Source organism: Coregonus clupeaformis, chromosome 7, assembly GCF_020615455.1.
Source record: "Coregonus clupeaformis isolate EN_2021a chromosome 7, ASM2061545v1, whole genome shotgun sequence".
Lineage (NCBI taxonomy): Eukaryota > Metazoa > Chordata > Actinopteri > Salmoniformes > Salmonidae > Coregonus > Coregonus clupeaformis.
Window position 1 is genome coordinate 26,733,150 of NC_059198.1, and position 25,031 is coordinate 26,758,180.

At 44.5% G+C, this 25,031-nt stretch overlaps 1 protein-coding gene across 1 annotated transcript in view; it reads right to left on the reverse strand.

Moving 5' to 3' along the window:
* Window positions 1–22,185, reverse strand: part of LOC121550979 (heparan sulfate glucosamine 3-O-sulfotransferase 4-like) — an 89,765-nt gene extending 67,580 nt beyond the window's left edge. The window contains exon 1 of the mRNA XM_041863467.2: window positions 20,825–22,185. Coding sequence (XP_041719401.1) covers window positions 20,825–21,423 — 599 coding nt within the window. The 5' untranslated portion in view covers window positions 21,424–22,185. The remainder of the gene's footprint in view (window positions 1–20,824) is intronic.
* Window positions 22,186–25,031: the final 2,846 nt, after the last annotated feature.

Consider the following 25,031-nt stretch of genomic DNA (forward strand, 5'->3'; position numbering starts at 1 on the left):
TTTAGGCAGGATATTCCTTTCAGAGCCTTGGGGATCCAGAGGTGGAGACCTTAAACACTGCACAGCTCAACTGAATTTGGCATTAGAACCAAGGGGATGAAACTTAAAAGACAGCTGGCTCTGCTTTTCCCATACTGAATATGATTAGCATCGTGGACCGAGTGAGAAAGGTGTCTGTTTACTGTGTCTCCACTCTGTTGTTGCCAATTAATACTGAGCTTCATTGTGAGGATTCTGGAACGAGGCCTGGTTTGACGCATAAACAATGCTACGGTGCAAAATTTAGATTGGGTGTTAAAAAAAAGAAAGGAAAGATGAGATCATTTCACTCTCCTGGTTGTCTCAGAATTCCTTGCTGTTGACTATAAAGCCCAAATCTAAATAATGAGATCACTTACCATTGAGCATTTGAGGACAGTTTATTGGTATATTGTTATGCTAGCACAATACCGAACACTGCAAACCGAATTTAAGTGCAATTCTTAATACCCTCATATTTCATCCTTTAGCATCCATCAACCAAATGTATGCCTAAATATGTAAGAGATATAATGACTTTGGCTTCCCCCGTATGCATTAAAGAATATTCACACATAGTGATAAATATTGGAACAGCTGGTTTCTGCATAATTCATATGTCTTAACATCTGAGAGAATGGCCGCCCCCGCCAAGCCGTTTTATTGGTTCCCCCGCAAATCAAGACCAAGTCCCTGCTGCCAAGCTTTGCAGCCATAGCGGGCCTGTTCATTTTTAATAGCGAGGGGAGAGAAATAGAATTCATAATGATGTTGGTTATTTAGTGGGGCAGACCAACATGTTGCCTTTTTCCTTGAGCAAAGTATGAATCATCACAGACTTTCCACATTGAAAATACTCTCATTCAGCACAAACAAAAACACACAGACAGACTGACGGGCTGACACAAAAACATATGCATGCACACAAGCAAGCACTGACCCACGCGCACACACACACACACACACACACACTGAATTCTCCAAGGAGTATTTGAGTTGAGTCCACCACTACCTTTGATGTTGATCACCATTAAAAAGTCTGCTTTGTTTATGTGTGTAATTAACACCAAGTCTTTGATTACTGCCGTTTTTAGAACAGGAGAGAAATTTGATATACCATTCCTTATGAAGTTCTCTTTCTCCACAACATAATCAAGTGACACAGGGATGTGCAAAATCTCTACTTTTCAATCGCACACAATACCGTCCTCCCTCGCTCCTGCTCTTTTGTGACAAGAGGACCACACTGTTGAAATAGTCATGGTCTCCTGTGAGTAAGGTGAATGCTTTTCTGTGTTATGGACAGTGTGAGCCATTGTTGCATGAGAGTAGCCCCGGGCAGTTCATGCTTTCATAAGGAAATGAAGGGGAGAATGCAGTGGGAGATTGGTGTATAAACAATATGAAGAAGGGTATAAGAAGAGGACTGTGCATTACCAAGGCAATTTATGTAATTGGCAACACTGTAAATCACAAGCTCTAACAGAGAGCTTCTTGAAAGGTTTTTACTCCCTAGAGTGTCTGTTGCTCAAATATGCTACCTGTCCTGCCTAAATACAGACATCTGCCTCAGTGATTCAGCATTACCGGAGCTCTTTCTGCCTAAAAATCACTACCGTCTGGGGTTTATTCACCACAACATGATTCATTAACGATCACCGGCCAGTTGGTTTCATATATTTAAAGAATATTTAAGTAAATGGCTCTAACCCATAAGGAAGGCCTTTAAAGATAAGTTACAGAAGGGTTAACAGTTATGTAGCTTTGATTGTTGGCGGCACCTGTGGCAAGTGTAGTGGCCAATTCCCAATACCTAATGAAAAGGGAAGGTTGGTTATGAAAGGTCTCTGAGAAACACTTCAAATACAGTGATGCCTTTACAGTAAATGTACCCTAGGATCAGAGCAGGCTGGATGGAGGAGCTATAGGAGGACAGGCTCATTGTAAGGACTGGAATGGAATAAATGGAACGGTATTAAACACATCAAACATATGGAAACCACATGTTAGACTCTGTTCCATTTATCCCCTGCCTAGGATACACAGCTGATGATTCTCAAATGCTGTAGTCATGACAATAAAAATATTGAATAATGAAGGCTTAGTTATATAGACCCTTGTGCTATATTTACAGCCTGAATTATAAGTAAAATGTTTAACATTGTGTAAGGAACTAATTTTGCCACTATTGTTGAAAATGATGTTGTGCAGTGCCCCTTAGAAATGCAAGGGCTTTGACTGCAGTGGCACCTGAATGAAATGTTCTTGTTGGATCAAGTTGATTATTGAGGGCTACATCAAGATAAACACATGCTGACAAGAATAATAATGATCCTGTCTGACCAAATACGCATCATTTGATGAAAGGAAATCTTTCATCATACTGCTGCAAAGCCGAGATGTCATTGGAAGGAAAGGGATGTCTGAGAATAGGTTATTTCCAATTTACAAGCTTCGTTTTTTCTGTATGGTTTTGACGGCTTCTTATCGGGTAGATATATTTAGGTGATAGCCCCTAAACACAACACATGACTCTCCAAAGCCAAGATGCACAATATCAAAGATTCTGGACTGATATGCTTCTGACTGTCACTGTACACATTTAGTTTTTTTACAAGGCACAATTATCGAACCTCACTGACGAAAGAAACCACTTGAGATTGAGCCTCTTGTTTGGAGGAAGTATTCCTGTGAACAGCAGGTCAGGATAAACAGGCTTTGCTACAAGCCTTTATTATATCAATAAAGAAGTTGATGAGTGACTCTGTACATGACTCTACATACAGTACGTATAGTATCTTGCACAGACATACCATACGCATCAGACGATATGTGACGGAACGCTAGCTACGCTATCCTACTGGGAATAGTACCTTTAATTAGTGTTCACACGGCCCATGTTTTGGACATGTGCTGGAGAGAGAGGGAAAAAAACCTGGCTAGTCTTTTCTAGAGATATCCTTCTTCCCCATAATAAATCTGTCCACATCTCCCATCCAAACAGCTCCAATATGCCAGGGAGAGAATGTACAGTGCATCTCTGATTTGTTTGCTGCTATTAATGGGGCAGTGAGGAAGGAAGTGGTCTGTGGCTGCCAGCGTAATATCTGACCTCTGAGAGTGCATTAAATCAAGGCATTAGGGGCCGCTGTAATAAAGAGGACAGCCAAGGAAGGCAGAGTGCGCTGTCCAAAACAAACATGCCCCAGCCAGACACAACACGAGGCTGGGATCGTAACCGCAGGCTGGGCTGATATGGTTTTATAGGGGGTGCTTTGGTGACAGTCAGTCAATCCAGTGGGTTGTCAGTTCTGGTTGAGTGCAAGCCAGATAGAAGAACCAGCACAGAGGGCAGCATTGTAGAATGTAAAGCAATGCATGGCTGATGCTGGGGCCAGGAGTTTTCCTAACCACGTGACCTTATTAGGAAATACTCCTGTCCCTATTGAAGCCATATGTTTCTGTATTAAAACATTTACTTTCATTATAATAAAGAAATACATTATCATTGATGATTATTTTCATCTAGGAGAGGGTGAAGATGACTATTTGGTGTATCTTACCCTTTGCCGCATGCACAGGTCCACAGGCCTGACTGCATTTTAAATAACTGTGTCTGTGCCATTGGAGGAACAAAATTACATGAATTATCACATCACGACTGCTTTAGTGAGTTTCACAAATTGACAGACCATGTGGTGGACTTTGCTGTGTCTTTCAGACTCAGATAATGGACAAGTCTGATAGAAAAAGGCCCTTCACTCGTGAAACAAAAGGAACTAAAATCAGGGAATGCGAGGGCCATGTCTGGCTCTGTGGGGTACCATTTATTTGAGGTGGGGGGCATGCCCTTTCAATGTCAAGGCTTGTCTGAACACTATATCTCTGATATTCATTACCATACTCCTGTATTACTAGGGCTATTCTTTGAATTTTGCCTTTCTAAAGACGCTGTCGCAATATGAAAAAGTTATATTACCTACCTTCTCTTCTCCTGTTCAAACTTGTGAGGATACAGGGGGCATATCATTTTAACTTACACTGCAATTGTCACGCCCTGGCTCTGGGGACTCTAGTATGTTGAGCCAGGGTGTGAGTTTTCATGTGTGTTGGTTCTAGTTGTTGTATATCTATGTTGGCCAGGGTGGCTCCCAATCAGAGACGGCTGTAGCTCGTTGTCTCTGATTGGGAGTCATACTTAGGTAGCCGTTAGGCATTCATTCATTGTGGTTTCTTGTTCGTGTTGGTTTGTGTATGTAACGTCATCGTTTTGTTGTTTTTGATCGTGTGATCATTATATAAATAAATATGTTCGCATTCAACGCTGCGCCTTGGTCCTCCTCTGTTCCCGACGAGCTTGACAGAAGAAACCACCAAGACTGGACCAAGCAGCGTGTCCAGGAGCCATCGCCAGGGAGATCTCTAGCAGATCTCCCTCGCCTCCTCGACTGGGTCAAGCCGGGTGAGGAAGAGAAGGGCTTGACATGGAGGCAGAAGGGCGAAAGGCTGGCGAGGGACATGGAGACCTGGTCCACGGGTAGGAGAGACGGCCAAAAATTTTTTAGGGGGGGGCTAACGCCGTGGACGACGGGCCAGCAGGAGACCGCGGCAGAGCGGCCCAGCGGGTTTGCAGAGGAGGCCGCCAGGTTACGGGGGCCACTGGTCGAAGAGGGGATGGAAGGTGTAGAGGCACGGCGAGAGGTACTGGGGTGTGTTACCAGTCCCGTCCGGCCCATTCCAGATCCCTGCGTAGGACCAGTGGTGTGTGTCCCCAGTACGGTCCGGCCTGTTCCTGCTCCCCGCACCAGGCCAATGGTGCGCTTCGTCAGCCCGGCTCGGCCCGTTCCTGCTCCCCGCACCAAGTCAGTGGTGCGCTTCGTCAGCCCGGCTCGGCCCGTTCCTGCTCCCCGCACCAAGTCAGTGGTGCGCTCGTCAGCCCGGCTCGGCCCGTTCCTGCTCCCCGCACCAAGTCAGTGGTGCGCTCGTCAGCCCGGCTCGGCCCGTTCCTGCTCCCCGCACCAAGTCAGTGGTGTGCTTCGTCAACCCCGGCTCGGCCCGTTCCTGCTCCCCGCACCAAGTCAGTGGTGTGCTTCGTCAGCCCGGCTCGGCCCGTTCCTGCTCCCCGCACCAAGTCAGTGGTGCGTTTCGTCAGCCGGTTCGGCCCGCTCCTGCTCCCCGCACCAAGTCAGGGGTGCGTTTGCGTCAGCCCGGCTCGGGCCGTTCCTGCTCCCCACACCAAGCCAGTGGTGTGCGTCGTCAGTCCGGCACAGCCCGTGCCTGTTCCACTGGTGCCTGGTTCAGCACGGGTCAGCTGCTTCACGCCGGAGCTAGAGCAATCCGCTCCACCAGTGTGCAGTCCAGCTCCGGTCAGCAGGGCCAGACCCGGACCAGGGGTACTTTGGGGGGTTAGAGAGCGAGTTGGGATCATGCCCGGAGCCGGATCCGCCGCCAAGGCGGAGTGCCCACCCGGTCCCTCCCCTGTGGTATTTGGTTGGCGCGGTCGGAGTCCGCGCCTTTAGGGGGGGGTACTGTCACGCCCTGGCTCTGGGGACTCTAGTATGTTGAGCCAGGGTGTGAGTTTTCATGTGTGTTGGTTCTAGTTGTTGTATATCTATGTTGGCCAGGGTGGCTCCCAATCAGAGACGGCTGTAGCTCGTTGTCTCTGATTGGGAGTCATACTTAGGTAGCCGTTAGGCATTCATTCATTGTGGTTTCTTGTTCGTGTTGGTTTGTGTTTGACCATTGACTGTCACGTCATCGTTTTGTTGTTTTTGATCGTGTGATCATTATATAAATAAATATGTTCGCATTCAACGCTGCGCCTTGGTCCTCCTCTGTTCCCGACGAGCGTGACAGCAATAACCTAAACTCAACCTACACTTCAGCTGCAGTCTGATGGTAGCCTGAGTGGAATGGTTTATAATAACCTAGATTTAAAGGGCCAATCCAGTCATTTTTATCTCAATATTCAATCATTTCTGGGTAAAAATTAAGTACCTTACTGTGATTGTTAAAATGAAAATGGTCAAAAATAAACAAAAATAGCTTCTTAGCAATGAGAAATTTCGCAAGCAAGAATTTGGCTAGGACTGTCTGGAAGTGGTTTAAGTAAGAAGCAGCATCAAGTATTTCAACCATATCTAAGGCGACTTTACCAAAAAGTTCAGACATCTACAAGTAAACTGGTGCACCCAGTCAAGCAAAAACATCTATGATTCAATTGTGAATGGCGTTTACGGTGGAATTATTATGTACAGGAACCTTGCTATTTCAGAATGTGAACAACTCATCAAAAGACTATGGGCAAATCACCTGTCAGAACAATTTAGAGACACGGTGTGGCTAATCTCAGTGCGAAGGCTCCCGGTGAGAGCAGTAGTCCAATGGAGCTGTTACGTTAAAACAAAAAAAGGCCAGATGCCATCATGCACTGATGATGAAATACTTCAACACGGATTATTAGAATGTAGTAGAACGAAGACAATTTGGGAACTAATGCATTTACCATTCAAGTTTAACCAAATGCCATACTGTATGGAAAAATTAATGGAACATTCAATGAGATCTACAAAGACCTTTTCCGCCTGATAATATTTATAGTAAAGCTACAAAACAAGAGATGATGCAAACAACTGTCTATATCTCCTGAAAGGGAAGATAATCAGAGTTATGATTTTAAGACTGATCTTTTTTTAAAAGTCTGAGTTGGGGGGTGGAAAACTGAAAAGGTTTGGAACTATCTTTATTTTTGTTATTTTATCTAATTTACTGCCTGGTGATGTCACCAGACAGTCCAAAACTGCATCCCACCAAAACAGGCTGAAATTTCAGGCGGTATTTTTAAACAGCTCTTCCACTAAAAAGGGCATTATCATCATTTTCACAATTTCACAGAATTATTCCAACCTTATAGTATGGAAATATATATAAAACACAGGAAAATCACACTTTTGCCTGCACTGGGCCTTTACGAGTGTTAGTGTCATCATCTACAGTGAGGGAAAAAAGTATTTGATCCCCTGCTGAATTTGTACGTTTGCCCACTGACAAAGAAATTATCAGTCTATAATTTTAATGGTAGGTTTATTTGAACAGTGAGAGACAGAATAACAACAAAAACATGTTATAAATTGATTTGCATTTTAATTAGGGAAATAAGTATTTGACCCCATCTCAATCAGAAAGATTTCTGGCTTCCAGGTGTCTATTATACAGGTAACGAGCTGAGATTAGGAGCACACTCTTAAAGGGAGTGCTCCCAATCTCAGCTTGTTACCAGTATAAAAGACACCTGTCCACAGAAGCAATCAATCAATCAGATTCCAAACTCTACACCATGGCCAAGACCAAAGAGCTCTCCAAGGATGTCAGGAACAAGATTGTAGACCTACACAAGGCTGGAATGGGCTACAAGACCATCGCCAAGCAGCTTGGTGAGAAGGTGACAACAGTTGGTGCGATTATTCGCAAATGGAAGAAACACAAAATAACTGTCAATCTCCCTCGGCCTGGGGCTCCATGCAAGATCTCACTTCGTGGAGTTGCAATGATCATGAGAACGGTGAGGAATCAGCCCAGAACTACATGGGAGGATCTTGTCAATGATCTCAAGGCAGCTGGGACCATAGTCACCAAGAAAACAATTGGTAACACACTACACCGTGAAGGACTGATATCCTGCAGCGCCTGCAAGGTCCCCCTGCTCAAGAAAGCACATATACAGGCCCTTCTGAAATTTGCCAATGAACATCTGAATGATTCAGAGGAGAACTGGGTGAAAGTGTTGTGGTCAGATGAGACCAAAATCGAGCTCTTTGGCATCAACTCAACTTGCCGTGTTTGGAGGAGGAGGAATGCTGCCTATGACCCCAAGAACACCATCCCCACCGTCAAACATGGAGGTGTAAACATTATGCTTTGGGGGTGTTTTCTGCTAAGGGGACAGGACAACTTCACCGCATCAAAGGGACGATGGACGGGGCCATGTACCGTCAAACTTGGGTGAGAACATCCTGTCACGCCCTGGCTCTGGGGACTCTTAAATGTTGAGCCAGGGTGTGGATTTTCTATGTTTAGTTTTCTATGTTTTTTGTTCTAGATCGTTTAGTTCTATGTTGGCCAGGGTGGTTCCCAATCAGAGGCAGCTGTAGCTCGTTGTCTCTGATTGGGGACCATACTTAGGCAGCCTGTTGGCACCAGTTTGTTTGTGGGATCTTGTTCCGTAAAGGTTTGTGTTGTGTAACCTCAGGACTTCACGTATCGTTTTGTTGTTTTGTTCGTGTGTTGTGTACGAAATAAAATGTACGCTTATCACGCTGCGCCTTGGTTCCACGAGTCATCAGTCAACGTTCGTGACAGAAGATCCCACCTAAAGAGGACCAAGCAGCGTGTCCAGGAACAGACAGCCTGGACTTGGGAGGAGATCCTGGACGGGAAGGGATCCTGGACTTGGGAAGAGATTCAGGCCGGAATGGATCGCCGTCCTTGGGAGGAGACTGTGGAGGCGCACTACAGAGAGGAGCAGCGGCAACGCAGAGGGTACCGGCCGAGGAGGAAGCCCGATAGACAGCCCCAAGAAAATGTTTTGGGGGGGCTAAAAGGGTGGTTGGCGGAGCCTAGAGTTAGAGCAGAGCCAACTCCCCGTACTCAGGCTAGGAAGCGTGAGACTGGGCAGGCTCCGTGTTATGCGGAGCCACGTACTGTGCCGCGAGTGTTCCGGCACAGTCCTGTATGTCCGGTGCTAGCACCACGCACGTGTCCTGCTAAGATGGGCATGCAGCCAGGACGGGGTGTGCCGGCTCAACGCTCGTGGCTTCCAGTACGCCTCCTCGGTCCCGTATATCCTGCGCCAGTGCCACGTGCTATAGCGCCAGTACGAGTGCACAGCCCTGTACGTCCTGTGCTGATGCTTCACACATATTGTGTGGAAATAGGCATTCAGCCAGGACGGGTTGTGTCAGCTCTCCGCTCCAGACCTCCAGTCCGCCTCCACAGTCCGGCCCGGCCCGTTCCGGCTCCCCGCACCAAGCCAGTGGTGCGTGTTCCCAATCCAGCCCGGCCTGTTCCTTCTCCTCGCACCAAGCCAGTGGTGTGTGTTCCCAGTCCAGCCCGGCCTGTTCCTGCTCCCCGCACCAAGCCAGTGGTGCGTGTTCCCAGTCCGGTCCGGCCTGTTCCTGTCCCTCGCACCAAGCCAGTGGTGTGCGTCGCCAGCCCGGTCCGGCCTGTTCCTGTCCCTCGCACCAAGCCAGTGGTGCATGTGTCCAGTCCGGCACGGCCCGTGCCTGTTCCACCAGTGCCTGGTCCGGCACCGGTCAGCTGCTCCACTCCGGAGTCAGAGCAATCCGCTCCACCGGTGTCCAGTCCAGCTCCGGCCAGCGGCTCCAGTCCGGAGCCGGTAAGGTTTGGTCCACCATCGTCGGGTCCAGCTCCAGTCAGCGGGGCCAGACCAGACCAGGGGCGCAACGGGGAGGTGGAGATAAGGTGGTGGTCACGCCCGGAGCCGGATCCGCCTCCGAGGCGGAATGCCCACCCGGACCCTACCCTCTTGTGTTTGTGTGGCGCGGTCGCAGTCCGCGCCTTTGGGGGGGGGTACTGTCACGCCCTGGCTCTGGGGACTCTTAAATGTTGAGCCAGGGTGTGGATTTTCTATTTTTAGTTTTCTATGTTTTTTGTTCTAGATCGTTTAGTTCTATGTTGGCCAGGGTGGTTCCCAATCAGAGGCAGCTGTAGCTCGGTGTCTCTGATTGGGGACCATACTTAGGCAGCCTGTTGGCACCAGATTGTTTGTAGGATCTTGTTCCGTAAAGGTTTGTGTTGTGTAACCTCAGGACTTCACGTATCGTTTTGTTGTTTTGTTCGTGTGTTGTGTACGAAATAAAATTTACGCTTATCACGCTGCGCCTTGGTTCCACGAGTCATCAGTCAACGTTCGTGACACCTTCCCTCAGCCAGGGCATTGAAAATGGGTCGTGGATGGGTATTCCAGCATGACAATGACCCAAAACACACGGCCAAGGCAACAAAGGAGTGGCTCAAGAAGAAGCACATTAAGGTCCTGGAGTGGCCTAGCCAGTCTCCAGACCTTAATCCCATAGAAAATCTGTGGAGGGAGTTGAAGGTTCGAGTTGCCAAACGTCAGCCTCAAAACATTAATGACTTGGAGAAGATCTGCAAAGAGGAGTGGGACAAAATCCCTGCTGAGATGTGTGCAAACCTGGTGGCCAACTACAAGAAACGTCTGACCTCTGTGATTGCCAACAAGGGTTTTGCCACCAAGTACTAAGTCATGTTTTGCAGAGGGGTCAAATACTTATTTCCCTCATTAAAATGCAAATCAATTTATAACATTTTTGACATGCGTTTTTCTGGATTTTTTTGTTGTTATTCTGTCTCTCACTGTTCAAATAAACCTACCATTAAAATAATAGACTGATCATGTCTTTGTCAGTGGAAAAACGTCCAAATCAGCAGGGGATCAAATACTTTTTCCCCTCACTGTATGGGTGGTGCCGTGGGATGTCTAGTGTCTTTTTGGTTTGGCTTTTGATATTCACTCATCTCGAACACACAACAACAACACACACCCTTCTCACAGCTTTAGAGTTGGGTTAGCCCAACAGACAGGTGAGAGGGAGACTGGTCGTATTACACCTGGTGAAGCCTATAAGAGAAGATGCCTCAGTCCTAAAAATGTACTTCAATAACATCAGCTGGAATGCAGACCGACCCATCAAGCAGCCAATGGCTGACTGAGTGAACTAACCAAACACAGCTTCTTTGTTTTGATCTGATTCCGCCGTGAGCAACCATCAGTGGTTTGTAGGCAATATTCAGTGTTTTACACTGTCTTGCCACCACAAACCAAAAAGAAAACATCAAATGAGTGTGTTTGTGCAGATCCAGCTGTGTGGAGGGAAGGAGCCAGCTAAGTGAGTCCCAACCATAAAATAGTGTGAAGAAACACATGCAACATTAGTAGCAAAGCAAATTAAACTATCTGTTATTAAACACAAGATGTAAAATTCCTTCCTCTGGCATCGCTCTGTTGGTTAACTAATTATTATGCCACATTAATTTCGAAACCCTGAAGCGTTTGTTGAGTTTACCCAAGGTGCAGTGAGTACGTGTTTAGTCCTGTAAAAAGTGGGTTTATTACTAAACAGATCTAAGAGCGAGTGATTCAGCGTGAGGCTGAGACCAAGCAGAGCCAGGGGCTGCTGGGATTGCTTCATTTATATTCCACAGATTGCATCAGAAAATTGTGAGACTGTTAATTGGAGACAATGTGGCCAGAAACAGATACGGAGAGACATGTGACTACAACAATGGCATCAAATATAATATTTAGCTAAAAGCCTGTGTTAATGATGACAGCAACAACCCTACCAAGCTGTTCTACAGAATGACATACCTATAATCATTTGGAAAAATACTAGCCTTCACGACTATCCCCCCAAATAAACTTTAGTCGGGTTAGATATGCCCAATTGACCTTCCGTTGGCACGTCTATGTTTAGAATCAACAAGCAATTGTTATTGCAAATGCTCCATTGCATCGATCAGAGGACATGTTGACAAAGCTTTCATTTATGACCGATTCCCCAGCCAAGCGAGCATGGCCCCAGTGTGACGTTATTTAGGTGGCTTGTACGAAATAAGCTTGAGAGGCCCATTTCACCGCAAACCTATATTCATTTAGTTCTGCAGATTTATACTGGCCTGCTATCTCGGCAAAAAAATCCAGCATGACATGAGAGTGAAATTTGCCCTCTTGAAAAGAGGGTTAATCTTTCTTTCTTTCCCACTGCAACCTCAATCTCACTGTGGCCAGCATGCCTCCAATGATCTGGGGGCCACAGCCAGTAAATGAAATTAAATAAACCCATTAGTTACAGCACTGTTACCTTCTCACCTCTGCCCAGATGCGCTTTCATGGTAAGTTGTCCCTTCATAAAAAAAAACAAGGGACTCGGTATAGGATTGTGATGCCAAAGTGACCTTGACTCCAAAGACAGGGAGGCCTGTCCTCATTGTTCATCACAGAGATCAATTAAAATAGCCTGTTTTGCAATACAGCACAAGCCCAATATGTTCTGCAGGTGTCTGAAGGTAAATGCATGCTTATTTAAATACTTAACATTCTCCCTCCTCGAGTTGTGCAAATGTGAAACAAACGGGAGGTCGATGGGAGTGGAAGGCGACCGTGAGCAGAGTCATCCCAGGCATACTGAAAATGAACGGGGTGAATAACCGAGTGTAGCTTACATATCTAAAGATAAACCTCAGACAAAAAGAAATAGTCTAATCCTGCTACAGCCCTGGGTATGGGATGGCATGTTTTCACTCCTCTCTTTTTTCCTGCTCTGAACCATATCTTGTGACTATACTGTAACTACAGTTTGACATCTATGGGATATTTAGAGAAAAACAAGACCATGGGAAACACATGATTGTATCTGTGATGTCTGACTGTGTATCCCTTTGTACATACCCCCATACATTAAGGATTATAGGATATGTCACTTTTCTTTTAAACACACAATCATCTTTAACATGATTTCACTGAAACACATTTCCTCATGTGTCGCCCTGCACATGTGTGTGTGGCTGAGCATGTTAAAGGCATAAAGAAAAACTATCAGCCACATTAGCTAAGAGTTGGCTTCACATGGTTGGGAGGAGCTAATGACCCCATTAAACAGGCAGAGCACGTCAACTTGCCCCTAAATCTCTAATGCCAATGATCCAAATAATCCAGGAAAAACAATCACCTTCTGATACACCAATTAGTAATTAGCATAATCCCTAAAAGCAACCTTTTGCATTTCATCGGCTTAGTCCAAGTCTCAAAGGAGCTTGGCACAATGCCGCAGCCTCTATATACAAATCACTTCCACCAGCCTATACAGAGGATAGAGGACAGCATTCTCATGGTGAAGGACTGATTAATAAAGTATTCTTGATACATATGGTTGAAACTTGAGAACCTAAATACTTATAAAAGGGTTTCTATAAACAGAACACCCAATGAAGATGTTCAACTTGAAAATCCCAATCAACACAGAAAGGAAAGGAAAAGGGGGATACCTAGTCAGATGTACAACTGAATGCATTCAACTGAAATGTGTCTTCCACATTTAACCCAACACCTCTGAATCAGAATACCATCTCAATGTAAGGACTGTGTTGTGCGTAGTTTACACGTCTAATACTCAGCTCCTTCATTGTTTCACACTGTGCTAAAATATTATAGCGGAATACCCCATGGTGATTTCAGGCAAAGAAAGAGCATGAATAAATAAACAACATAAAGCGATGAGAAACTTCAAAGGCAATGGGACAATCACAGCAAACAAGCTCCTGGAAGCCAATGAATGTGTTGGTCTTTGTTTGTGACAGTGACTCAGGGGTGGAAACAGAGGAATTAGCTCACACCTCCGGAGTCTCAGCACATCGCGCTGCCATAATTGAATTAAGCCTGTCAAGATTGTTGTGAGCTGTGGATGGCGTCAGTGATGCGAGGTGCATGTGGGCTCACAGGACCCCCATATATTTATATAGCTAGAACTGCCTTTTCATTCTGCCCTGTTCTTTGGCGAGCCTTGAAAAAAAAAGACAATTGCTTTCCATGTCCATAACACCATCCCATCCTAGACTATATCTCAAGATAATTCCTGCATGTTGATATGGCCCAGCTGATGTATTTCCTATGAATACGCTCTGTGTGTAACATGTCATGGGCATGCAGGCGGAATAATGCTACTGGTGGAGCGTGGCGGGAGAAGTTATGTTCTCCACTCTCCCCACATCTCTGTTTAACACACTCCTGGAGTACATGTCAGGTCCTGGCCACATATTTGAAACATGCTCCCAACAGCCCTTGCGTGATGTCTTAGCTCCATGGCCAGCCCTGTCAGAGAGAACCCTGCTCTGACTGAACCAATGCATCAGCTTGCTTTTGGGTTTGTGTCATGAGACTGCATCCCTCACAACTGATAAGGAGCATGCATGCACAGCACCAAGTGCTCCAGGAGAGGCAAAAGGAAAATTGGAATCTTGGAATATGATTGACATGCTTATTTGTCACAAAAGGAAGTCTTATTCAGAGAGATTTAAAGATGGTTGTAAAGCAGCATTCTGCCGAATGGAATCATTGTTCCTTCTGACTAGATGCACATCATGGCAATTCTGCAGCAAGTAAATAATCCCTGGGAGATAGGAATCCTTTCAAGCTTAAAATGACTTGGGCTTATACTTTATTTTTGGTCCAAAATAAATCATTTAACAGGCGAGACTGGGGCTGTCATTTTCAGGCAATCCATCTATGACATGGAACTGAAATAGGGGTCTAAGAATTCCCTGTTTTCCCATTGGCGATGGAATGGAGTACAATTCCATCCAGTTCTATTTTGACAGACACAAACCTAAAGGGAGGCTGAGCCTTGATGGCAACCATGCCCCACTGCCAATTCATTGTGTTGGCAAATTGAATCAGCAAATTAAATTCTAAGCTCAAGTAAAGTAAACTTTACTGGAATTGGAGAATGATCACTTTAGGTGTTTGGTTGTTGCTTTGTCTACGGCACGGAATATGAAATGAATGTCAAAGAGAGAGGGTAAGGTATTGCATGTGAAATAGCAAGTAGAATGAAATTGTCTGCACTAACCCACTGCCAGAGAGATTGTTCCTCTCTCAAAGCCACAAAGGATGCAGCAGTATTACTTCTATTCATAATTCTTATACAATATAAATAGACTAAGACCCCCAAGGCTGACCCTGGAGTAACACAAAACTAACTGAGTCCACATTCTCCCAACACAAAACACTGATTCCATTACAGAAAGAAAAACAATGTTCCTAGGCAGCGCAATGCTGTGTGGATGGTGTTCATGACTAGACTTATTTTGATAATAGCTGTTGATATGGTTGAACTGGAAAGATAAAGTGTTGTGAATTATTCCCACAGTTCCACTGTACAGTCGTGGTCAAAAGTTTTGAGAATGACACAAGTATTGGTCTTCACAAAGTTTGCTGCTTCAGTGTTTTTAGATATTTTTGTCAGATGTTACTATGGTATACTGAAGTATAATTACAAGCATTCCATAAGTGTCAAAGGCTTTTTATATTACATTAAGTTTATGCAAAGAGTCAATATTTGCAGTGTTGACCCTTCTTTTTCAAGACCTCTGCAATCCGCCCTGGCATGCTGTCAATTAACTTCTGGGCCACATCCTGACTGATGGCAGCCCATTCTTGCATAATCAACGCTTGGAGTTTGTCAGAATTTGTGGGGTTTTGTTTGTCCACCCGCCTCTTGAGGATTGACCACAAGTTCTCAATTGGATTAAGGTCTGGGGAGTTTCCTGGCCATGGACCCAAAATGTCTATGTTTTGTTCCCGAGCCACTTAGTTATCACTTTTGCCTTATGGCAAGGTGCTCCATCATGCTGGAAAAGGCATTGTTCGTCACCAAACTGTTCTTAGATGGTTGGGAGAAGTTGCTCTCGGATGATGTGTTGGTTCCATTCTTTATTCATGGCTGTGTTCTTAGGCAAAATTGTGAGTGAGCCCACTCCCTTGGCTGAGAAGCAACCCCACACATGAATGGTCTCAGGATGCTTTACTGTTGGCATGACACAGGACTGATGGTAGCGCTCACCTTGTCTTCTCTAGACAAGCTTTTTTTCCGGATGCCCCAAACAATCGGAAAGGAGATTCATCAGAGAAAATGACTTTACCCCAGTCCTCAGCAGTCCAATCCCTGTACCTTTTGCAGAATATCAGTCTGTCCCTGATGTTTTTCCTGGAGATAAGTGGCTTCCTCGCTGCCCTTCTTGACACCAGGCCATCCTCCAAAAGTCTTCGCCTCACTGTGCGTGCATATGCACTCACACCTGCCTGCTGCTATTCCTGAGCATGCTCTGCACTGGTGGTGCCCCGATCCCGCAGCTGAATCAACTTTAGGAGACGGTCCTTGCGCTTGCTGAGCGCCCTGAAGCCTTCTTCACAACAATTGAACCTCTCTCCTTGAAGTTCTTGATGATCCGATAAATGATTGATTTAGGTGCAATCTTACTAGCAGCAATATCCTTGCCTGTGAAGCCCTTTTTGTGCAAAGCAATGATGACGGCACGTGTTTCCTTGCAGGTAACCATGGTTAACAGAGGAAGAACAATGATTTCAAGCACCACCCTCCTTTTAAAGCTTCCAGTCTGTTATTCTAACTCAATCAGCATGACAGAGTGATCTCCAGCCTTGTCCTCGTCAACACTCTCACCTGTGTTAACGAGAGAATCACTGACATGATGTCAGCTGGTCCTTTTGTGGCAGGGCTGAAATGCAGTGGAAATGTTTTTTGGGGATTAAGTTCATTTTCATGGCAAAGAGGGACTTTGCAATTAATTGCAATTCATCTGATCACTCTTCATAACATTCTGGAGTATATGCAAATTGCCATCATAAAAACTGAAGCAGCAGACTTTGTGAAAATTAATATTTGTGTCATTCTCAAAACTTTTGACCACGACTTTAGAGATACATACACACACGGTAGCTTTACACACCTAAATATCTAGCTAGAGGATATTTAGCTAGCTACCGTGTAACAGGTATCGTGCATGTGATTATACACAAGAGTAAATGGCTACACAAACCTGCCATTCACGGTTGTAGGAACTTGCTACAGAGTGGGTTACATTAGGTTATTTAAGTGTGATCCAATATCCATATTTATCCAGACTGACAGTAATTGGTGGTGCAGCAATCTGAAGGTTCTGATTATTCTCCTTCATATAATCACGTTTAACAGCCAGACAGAGATGACACAAAGGCTTTCTGCTGTCTGTGTCATAGCGCTGTGCCATGTCTGCATCCAGTCAAAGGCGGTGGAACGGGAAATCATTATGTTTCTGTTGTGGACGCTGGTGGAATCTCTGGGCTCTGTGGTGCTTGGGAGTTGAATCAAGTGGAAAAGGGGAGGTGAATGTTGAGACCGACCTGACTGCAGCGGTCCACTCTCTTGACAGGCACTGGGGCATGCTGCTAATTAAAAAGTTGAATTCCACGACTGCCGCGTTGGCATCCCAGTACCCAGAGGTGCGTCCTTGCGAGCCTTGGCGGCACCTTATCAGGCATAGGCAGATTCCGGCTTGCCGGGGAGGAGCGGAGGACAGCAGCAGCAACACAGGCCCAGCTGGAAGATGGAGGGATGGTCTCCAGCCTGCTGCTCAGGGATCTGGCCCACCTCCCTCCATCCCATCTCCCGCTGACTGGAGTCACGGGCCCCTAGTCTGGTGGCAAGAGTCAGGGAGCTGAGCTGTGGAGTCGCATGCTGAGGTGGGAGTGCAGGGGTAAACAAGGGATAAACGCAGAATTTAGACTCTCTGATGCTACTCTCAGCAGTAGATCGCTGTCTCCGACACACACTTCCTGTCAGAGGGTCCTGTCTTACTACACTGAAGGGTGCGGATAAAGCTGGGGCTGGAATTCATGTTATTCTCCTCAGAGTCCCCCACGGGCCTGCAGCAGTGCAAAGACATGGTGCTCTGACATGGTCTCTACACTACTAGCATTTCATATTTACAGAAAAAGAAGAAGCAGCAACGTGGAAATTCTTTCCTTAAGCTTTTTCCACCATTCAGTGGGAAACAAGAGAGCCTCGATGAAAAAGTAGATAAAAGAATGAGAGCACTTCATTACATGGCCTTGGCGGAGTGTAGAGCCTGCACTGTGTGTGCTTCAGAGCTGTGTAGCTCCATATTGATCAGAATGTATTACAACTCACACAAAGAGAGAAAGTCCTTGGTGATGGCAAGGCTGATTCTTTGGCATCTTTTTTAAAGGCCACCTCATATAAAAGCCAGCAGGCAGCAACCAAGATGGAAAAAAGCCTCCACCTCAGGTGAAATAGCTTGGGGAAGGAAAACACTTTCAGAACACTGTGCTGCACTTTATAAGCACCACTGTAATTTAACATTATTGTTTGTCACATTGTGCAACACAGGGCCATAGCCTTGCAAAGTTACAAAACAGCTTAAAAGATTTACAGTCACATTGCCTCAGCTTTAATCGCTTACAAGGTCAAGGTGTCATTCTCCCAACACAATGATAAGGGTCTCGGAGACCTCAGAGCCGCTTCAGAGCCTTGCATTTCATTGACAGCTCACACAATATGATCTGCAGCACAGTAGAACAACCCAAATAATCTTCCTGGAAAATCAATTGTATTACAAGCAATAGAGTTGTTCATAAATACCAGCTCAATGAATCGTCTGTTGTTTTGCAGCACAAGATAGGCTTCCAGGCAGCGGCGGGATTCTTCTAACGATGGTATAGCTTTATTATTACACCCAGAAAGAATGACCTACTCAATAAAGACTATAGCTTATTTTCAAAAGCGGTAAGGAGTTTAACAAGGCATGAGGTCCTCCCCGACAAGCCTTTTAAACATTGTGTCACCAAGGTGCTGCATCATATTTCAAGAACAAGAAGATTAACTTACTCCTTGTGAAATATATGCCCAGTGGATGGGGTATAAAAATATGTTTTCATTTGATATTTCTACAAGATGAATTCTGTATGCATACCGGGATTCTGAAGCACTGTATAACTGTGGCAAGCACAGAATAGCTCTCTCAGTGCACACCTCTTCAGGCTGTGCATTTGTACTGGCTTCTTCTAAATATTTTACAACGGTACCACATTCATCCTCTGCCAGTGTCTAACACTCCAAACCATCACAAAGTGTGAAATGGGTCACCGCTGCACAACCAAATTGATTCAGAGCATTTGATGACATTATTGGACTCAACCTCCTAAGCTAACGTTAAATGGTCATGATCAGGCACACAGCCTACACAGTAAGCCTGCATACAGATGTAATGTAGTATATTTTTTAAACAGCAAATATCCACAAAAATGACATGAATTGTCTGTAGCATCGGGACGTGAGCAGATCACATAGCTGAGTGTAACCTTTTTTTTCCTTGTCACACTACAACACTGTTCACATTTGGCAGACTGAACAGCCACATTGCTATATCGTCCCCATGGGTGTAAAAAACAACGCTACCCAATACTTACATTTCTGCATACGTCATCCTGAGGTTAACATTACTCAGAGGACGAAACGCGGAAATAAATGTTAAGAGCGCTTAAGGGATTTGGTTGGCTCAGGGGCACTAAAACACACAAGCACACTTTGGTGTTATTTATGTAAGCCTGTCATCTTGTCATCTAATGAGCCTGACACCATAAGTGTAATGAAACGTCTCACATTAACACGGGCTAAATGAACAGCCAACAGCCGAGGAGAGGAGAGCATAGCTCCCATCCACACTGCAATGAGTTGAAACAGATGGTCCTCTGTATACCCAAAGCCCAGAGCCACTGTACTAGACTGGGTTCACAGCCACAGCACCTCATCCCTCTGGGCACAGGCACAGTCAGGGACTCTGTGTACTACTGGCTGGCTTCATTTTCATTCTCTGCTCACTGAGTCCATTTGAAATCCAGCATTCCCCTGGTCGGTCAGACCATCGTCATCTTGCTAGATGCTGGCGCTTTATTGAGCGAGTGTCACTGCCAAACAGAGGGACAGAAGAACCCTCAAACAGACCGTGGTTCAATGCCATGATTGTTTTTCTTTTAAAAAACAGAAAAAAATCACAAAGGAGGAAGTGAGATGTGCAGTGTTGGAAAACAAATAAAAGACATGACTGGGTGATGAACCTGACTGGGGGAATCTTTACCTTGAATGTATTGCATGTGAGAAGACATGGATGGCACAACACTCAGGATCAGTAAAGACACATCTGGATTAGCAGATCAAAATGATGATCTCTCTACCCCCATGCAATCGTATAGCAAAAGGCTGGCAATATGGCCTTTAGATAGATGGACTTTAATAGGCCTTTAGCTACATGCATTTGGTTTCAGCTCTGGTGGACATTACACAGCATTTGCTAAATAAACTCAATATTCCATAGTTGGGAACTAGCTAGTATCAGATAAAAATACACAAGGAAATAAATTTTGTCGAAATGAGGCAAGATTGTCTATATTTGGGACACCATTAGAACATGGTACAGTATGAATACTAACTCAACATCACTACCCGAACCCAGAGTACACTGCTTAGGTACCAGACCTGTTGCACAGGGGCAGTTCTAAACACTATAGAAAGGTAATACCACAACTTTAGGGGGGATCTGAATAAGCAAAAGCGCAATGGAATACATTGTTCCAATAAATTCACTCCCATGAACACCTGATTGACTGAATAGTTTGGCTATTGGTGTATGCTATATTCATATAAATTCATACTATGATAAAACATGGTATATTATTGTAAAACTAGGTTCACTGTACTTCAGAAGCAAGATATAGATGTATGCTGCATAAAGGCTACTTTGTTCTAGGTGTGGTTTCTAAGTGATGTTCATATTTTAACTTATCATCGAAATCAGTCTAGCTCTCATTTTGTATTGTTGGATGTAAAACAAGTGGGGGATATTTTCCTAGACTAGAGACATGTTTAAGCAGAATTACCTTGGCAGATACCCATCTAATAGGTAGGCTATTTTTAAGCAGAGTTGTTATTTGTATTATGATTATGATTATCATGAATAAGGGCATTGATACAGTGGTATAGGCCTACTTATTATTATTATTATTATTATTATTATTAGAGATAATCAAATGTATCTAATATATCAACTAATAGAGACTACCAACACATGGTTTATGTTATGTGGGGTAGTGAGACCTCTGAACCAGATAGGGTGAAGTGAGAGTGGATGCGCGCACCTGTACCAATCCAGCCCTTTCTCGTAGTTCCTGTCGAAGAAATGTGGCTCATTCCCAACGGCTCTGATGTCGGGATGGACCCTCAAAGCTTCGAGCAGAGCCCTGGTACCTCCTTTCTTCACCCCAATTATAATGGCTTGGGGTAATTTTTTCACCCCATAATCCGAGGTGCAGTTCACCCGGAGTTCGTTGTCCCTGGTGCTGAATTCCTGGTGCTGCCTTTCCAGAGCGGCAGCTTTAGTTGGAGCCGCCTGATTCCTAACCCAATCTAATGTTCTTTGTTCGGTCTCCACATTATCTTTGACAGTGGAAATTGCAACCGTTTGCTCGGCGGCAGCAGTCACCTCTATCAGCTCCTCGTCCAAATAGCCCTGGGGTGAAGTGGAATAAAGTTTCTCCCTTAATGTCACGAAAGTTGTCTCCTCTGTCACCAGCCTCCCTTGGTACACGTAGTTCTCTTGCAAGGGGAACTGTAACGAGTTGTAACAGCTCATCAAGCTATAGAACAAGTAGGTGACAGAAAGGGAGAGGGTGAACATGAATAAAATTTTCCGGGGCACTTTAGAGGTAAAAACCGAAGTGCTGGACCAAAATGCCATCTCTGATAGCAGTGATCCTCTCAAAGAAGTGGCCAGACATGTTTCCACCCCAAGTCTTGCATGGACACTCAACAACAATAATCTGTCACTATCAGCACTGCTCCATTTGAAAATGAGAGTAGCTGAACCACTCCAGCATACCCCCAATTCGCATGGTTATAAGGATAGAGGAAATAGATCTTTAAAATTCCGAAAGAATATCGCGTCCCTTTTTTTGAGTAGCCTATCGATTTCTTATTCCAACGCTGGCAGGCAATGTCACAATTTATTGGCCTGAATTTGCAGATTAGAAAGCCTGCGGTCTGGCGTCCTTCCAAATGAGCAGCCTGGTTTGAAATGGGCAGAGTGTGATGGACGAAGTCTTGGCATTTTACTGGAAAATAAAACAGGGAACGGCAAAGTGTTTGAAGTAGCGTGCAAAGCACGTCTTCATCCCGATACACTGACAAGCACCACAGTAGATTCAAAACGGCCAATTACAAATCCGGAGGCTCTTCCCAACAAGGTTGAAAAAACTGCCACACATTGGTCCTCTCACTGCTAACTTTGTGCAGTAGAAAGTGAGCAACCTTTGCATAAATATTCATTGACTCCTCTCTCTCAGTGGCCAGGAATGTTGCTTGCTGTCCTAATGCCTTCTGTTGATTGGTAGATACGATGTGCGCATCAACTGTGTGAGCTCACCGGAACCGAAGCACTATTATATTAGTAGGAGCACCACAAGCTCAGTAAGTGAACACCCACTTTTCGCAATCCGTGCCAGAGTATAGGAAACCCAATGAGACGTCAGATACGACAGCCAGATAGCACTGAGATGGCATTGGGAAGGCGGGATGACTATTCCTCCTCTCTTTTTTCTATGCCTTATGGTCAGCAAAGATATTGCTGAATGAATGTAAGGGTGAGTAGGGAAACCTAGAAAGCGGTGTATTGCCCTGTATACACTTAACCCAGTAGAGAAGACATATTAAAGTTAATTTGCTAAACTAATGTAGGCTATATCTGAATTGCCTCAAATTATTTACTGAATAAAATGTGTAATTATAATAATAATAATAATAAAACTAATAATAATAATAATAATAATAATTATTATTATTATTATTCTACTACTACTACTACTACTAAATAATGATTCTACAAGCAGCTCATGGCTGCTCCCTACTGGTGTTCTCTGGAACAGTGCAATAGTTGAATTTCAGTAACCGTGATCTTGGGAGATTTTACACAAGGTAGGATGGATGGTTGGAGAATTATGTGTGATAAAAATCCTCGTTTCACTCCACCAATTCATATCAAAGAGGTTGTTGCTTCTCATGCATGTTGGTCTGATACAAAGGAGGGGCACGACAGTGCTAGGGAGTGCATTGCAAGTGAGCTGGAACCAACACTGGGCTGTGTAGCCTTACTGAGGCATTTTGCATTGAAGATGCTTATGTAGGGATAACATATCTATACCACATGTATTACACGAGGTGACAGTCAGTATTGTTCCCTGAATTGAAAAATGTTGACAAATTTGACTTATGCCCTTTTGGGAGGTAAAGTAAGAGATTCTAGATTGTGAGCCACTGAGAAATGTCTCCTTTTATTAGAAACTCTCATTCATCATACTCCTCAAACACACCAGAAATATCTGCACCACAGCAATGCCTGGACAACAATAAATGGAGGGCTCATCGCTCTCAAAGCGTAATGGCAGAGGTCATCTTAAAGTTTTAGCATCTAAAAGTATGAGAGAATGCTTATTTGGCCAAATTTCTCTTCCCATCACATCTCTAAGATCGTGTAACCAGTAGTTTGGCAAATTAAACAGTGGCTGAGCACAGAAGAAAAAAGGTGAGACTTAAGATATTTTATTGACAAAACGGTGCACATTGCAAAACGCAATAATGCTGGAGTAGTGAACAAAAAATCAAAGTGCAGCTCTTTTGCATTAGACCCATGGCCTCCCACAGGACAGGAAATGCTGTACAATCCAATAGGACACGGAGAAAGGCAGATAAATCACACCCTTCCTTGTACTTTTTTCTTAGCAGTTGTGGTACATACTGTACAGCCACTTCAGCATACAGTATGTTTTATTATAGTAACGTTATGTACAGGTAACTGCCAAAATAATGGAAACACTTGAGTAAATGAGGGATACAAAGTATATTGAAAGCAGGTGCTTCCGCACAGGTGTGGTTCCTGAGTTAATTAAGCAATTAACATCCCATCATGCTTAGTGTCATGTATAAAAATGCTGGGCAGGCCATTATTTTGGGTACCATTGCTATGCACCCATAGGATTACAATGCCCCAATCCACAGGGCATGAGTGGCCACTGAATGGTTTGATGAGCATGAAAACTATGTAAATCATATGCCATGGCCGTCTCAATCACCAGATCTCAACCCAATTGAACACTTATTGGAGATTCTGGAGCAGCACCTAAGACAGCGTTTTCCACCACCTTCAACAAAACACCAAATTATGGAATTTCTTGTGGAAGAATGGTGTCGCATCCCTCCAATAAAGTTACAGAAACTTGTCAAATCTATGCCAAGGTGCATTAAAACTGCTCTGGCTTGTGGTGGCCCAACGCCCTATTAAGACGCTTTATGTTGGTGTTTTCTTTATTTTGGCAGTTACCAGTATCTCCACTGCCATTCAAGTACTGTATCAGGGATCCTCCAGTCCACACAGCAGTCCACACATATGTGACATTTGGTTGGTTAGAAGTTATAATAACTGTTAATATAATAATTGTTTATTGGTAATTGAAGGTTGGTAAGTTATAATTATATATAACTGTCACGCCTGCTCCCACTCCCCCTCCCTGGCACTCGAGGGCGCCAGGCTGCCCATCATTATGCACACCTGTCACCATCGTTACGCACATCAGCGCTCATTGGACTCAGCTGGACTCCTTCCCTTTGTACATTACCTCCCCTATATCTGTCTGTTCCTCTGTTTGATCCCTGTGTCAGCATTGATGTTGTTTAGTTTCCCCTGTCCAGACGCTGTCCGTGTTTTGTTCCTGTCTGTTTTTTCCATTAAATGTTCACTCCCTGTACTTGCTTCCTGTCTCCCAGCGTCTGTCCTCACAATAACAACTGGTTGATAACACCTAACTTGAGATTATCACTTTTGCATAATGCATGTATTGGCGTCAACAGGAGATGTGTATGAAAAGTTATACAGTACTTTGGCACAATGTGGAGGTAGTTGGACCTGGCCTAAGGGGATAACTGTGACGCTATATCCAGGACTCATTGTCTCCTGGCTGCTTTTTCTTTTTCTGGAGGAAGACAGTCTGTCTCAGAATGTCTGTGTTTTAAGATTAGGGAGGGATTATTGCAATAAATCAACTTTGATTGCATTCTTCAAAGTTTGCATGAAATGGAGTCAATATTTCAAAATGAACAGTTCATTTTTAGTGCCTGTCTTACCAAATTATATCTATGCATTCATTAGAGAAAAATACCCCAACTCATCAATGTGGCAAATCATTGTTTGAAGTCATTATGAGCTTACTGGAATTCATATAATTTCCCAACGATACAGGTGGTTTAGCCTTACTCTGACATAATGAGCTGCTGTGGTGCACCACAAGAGCACTATAT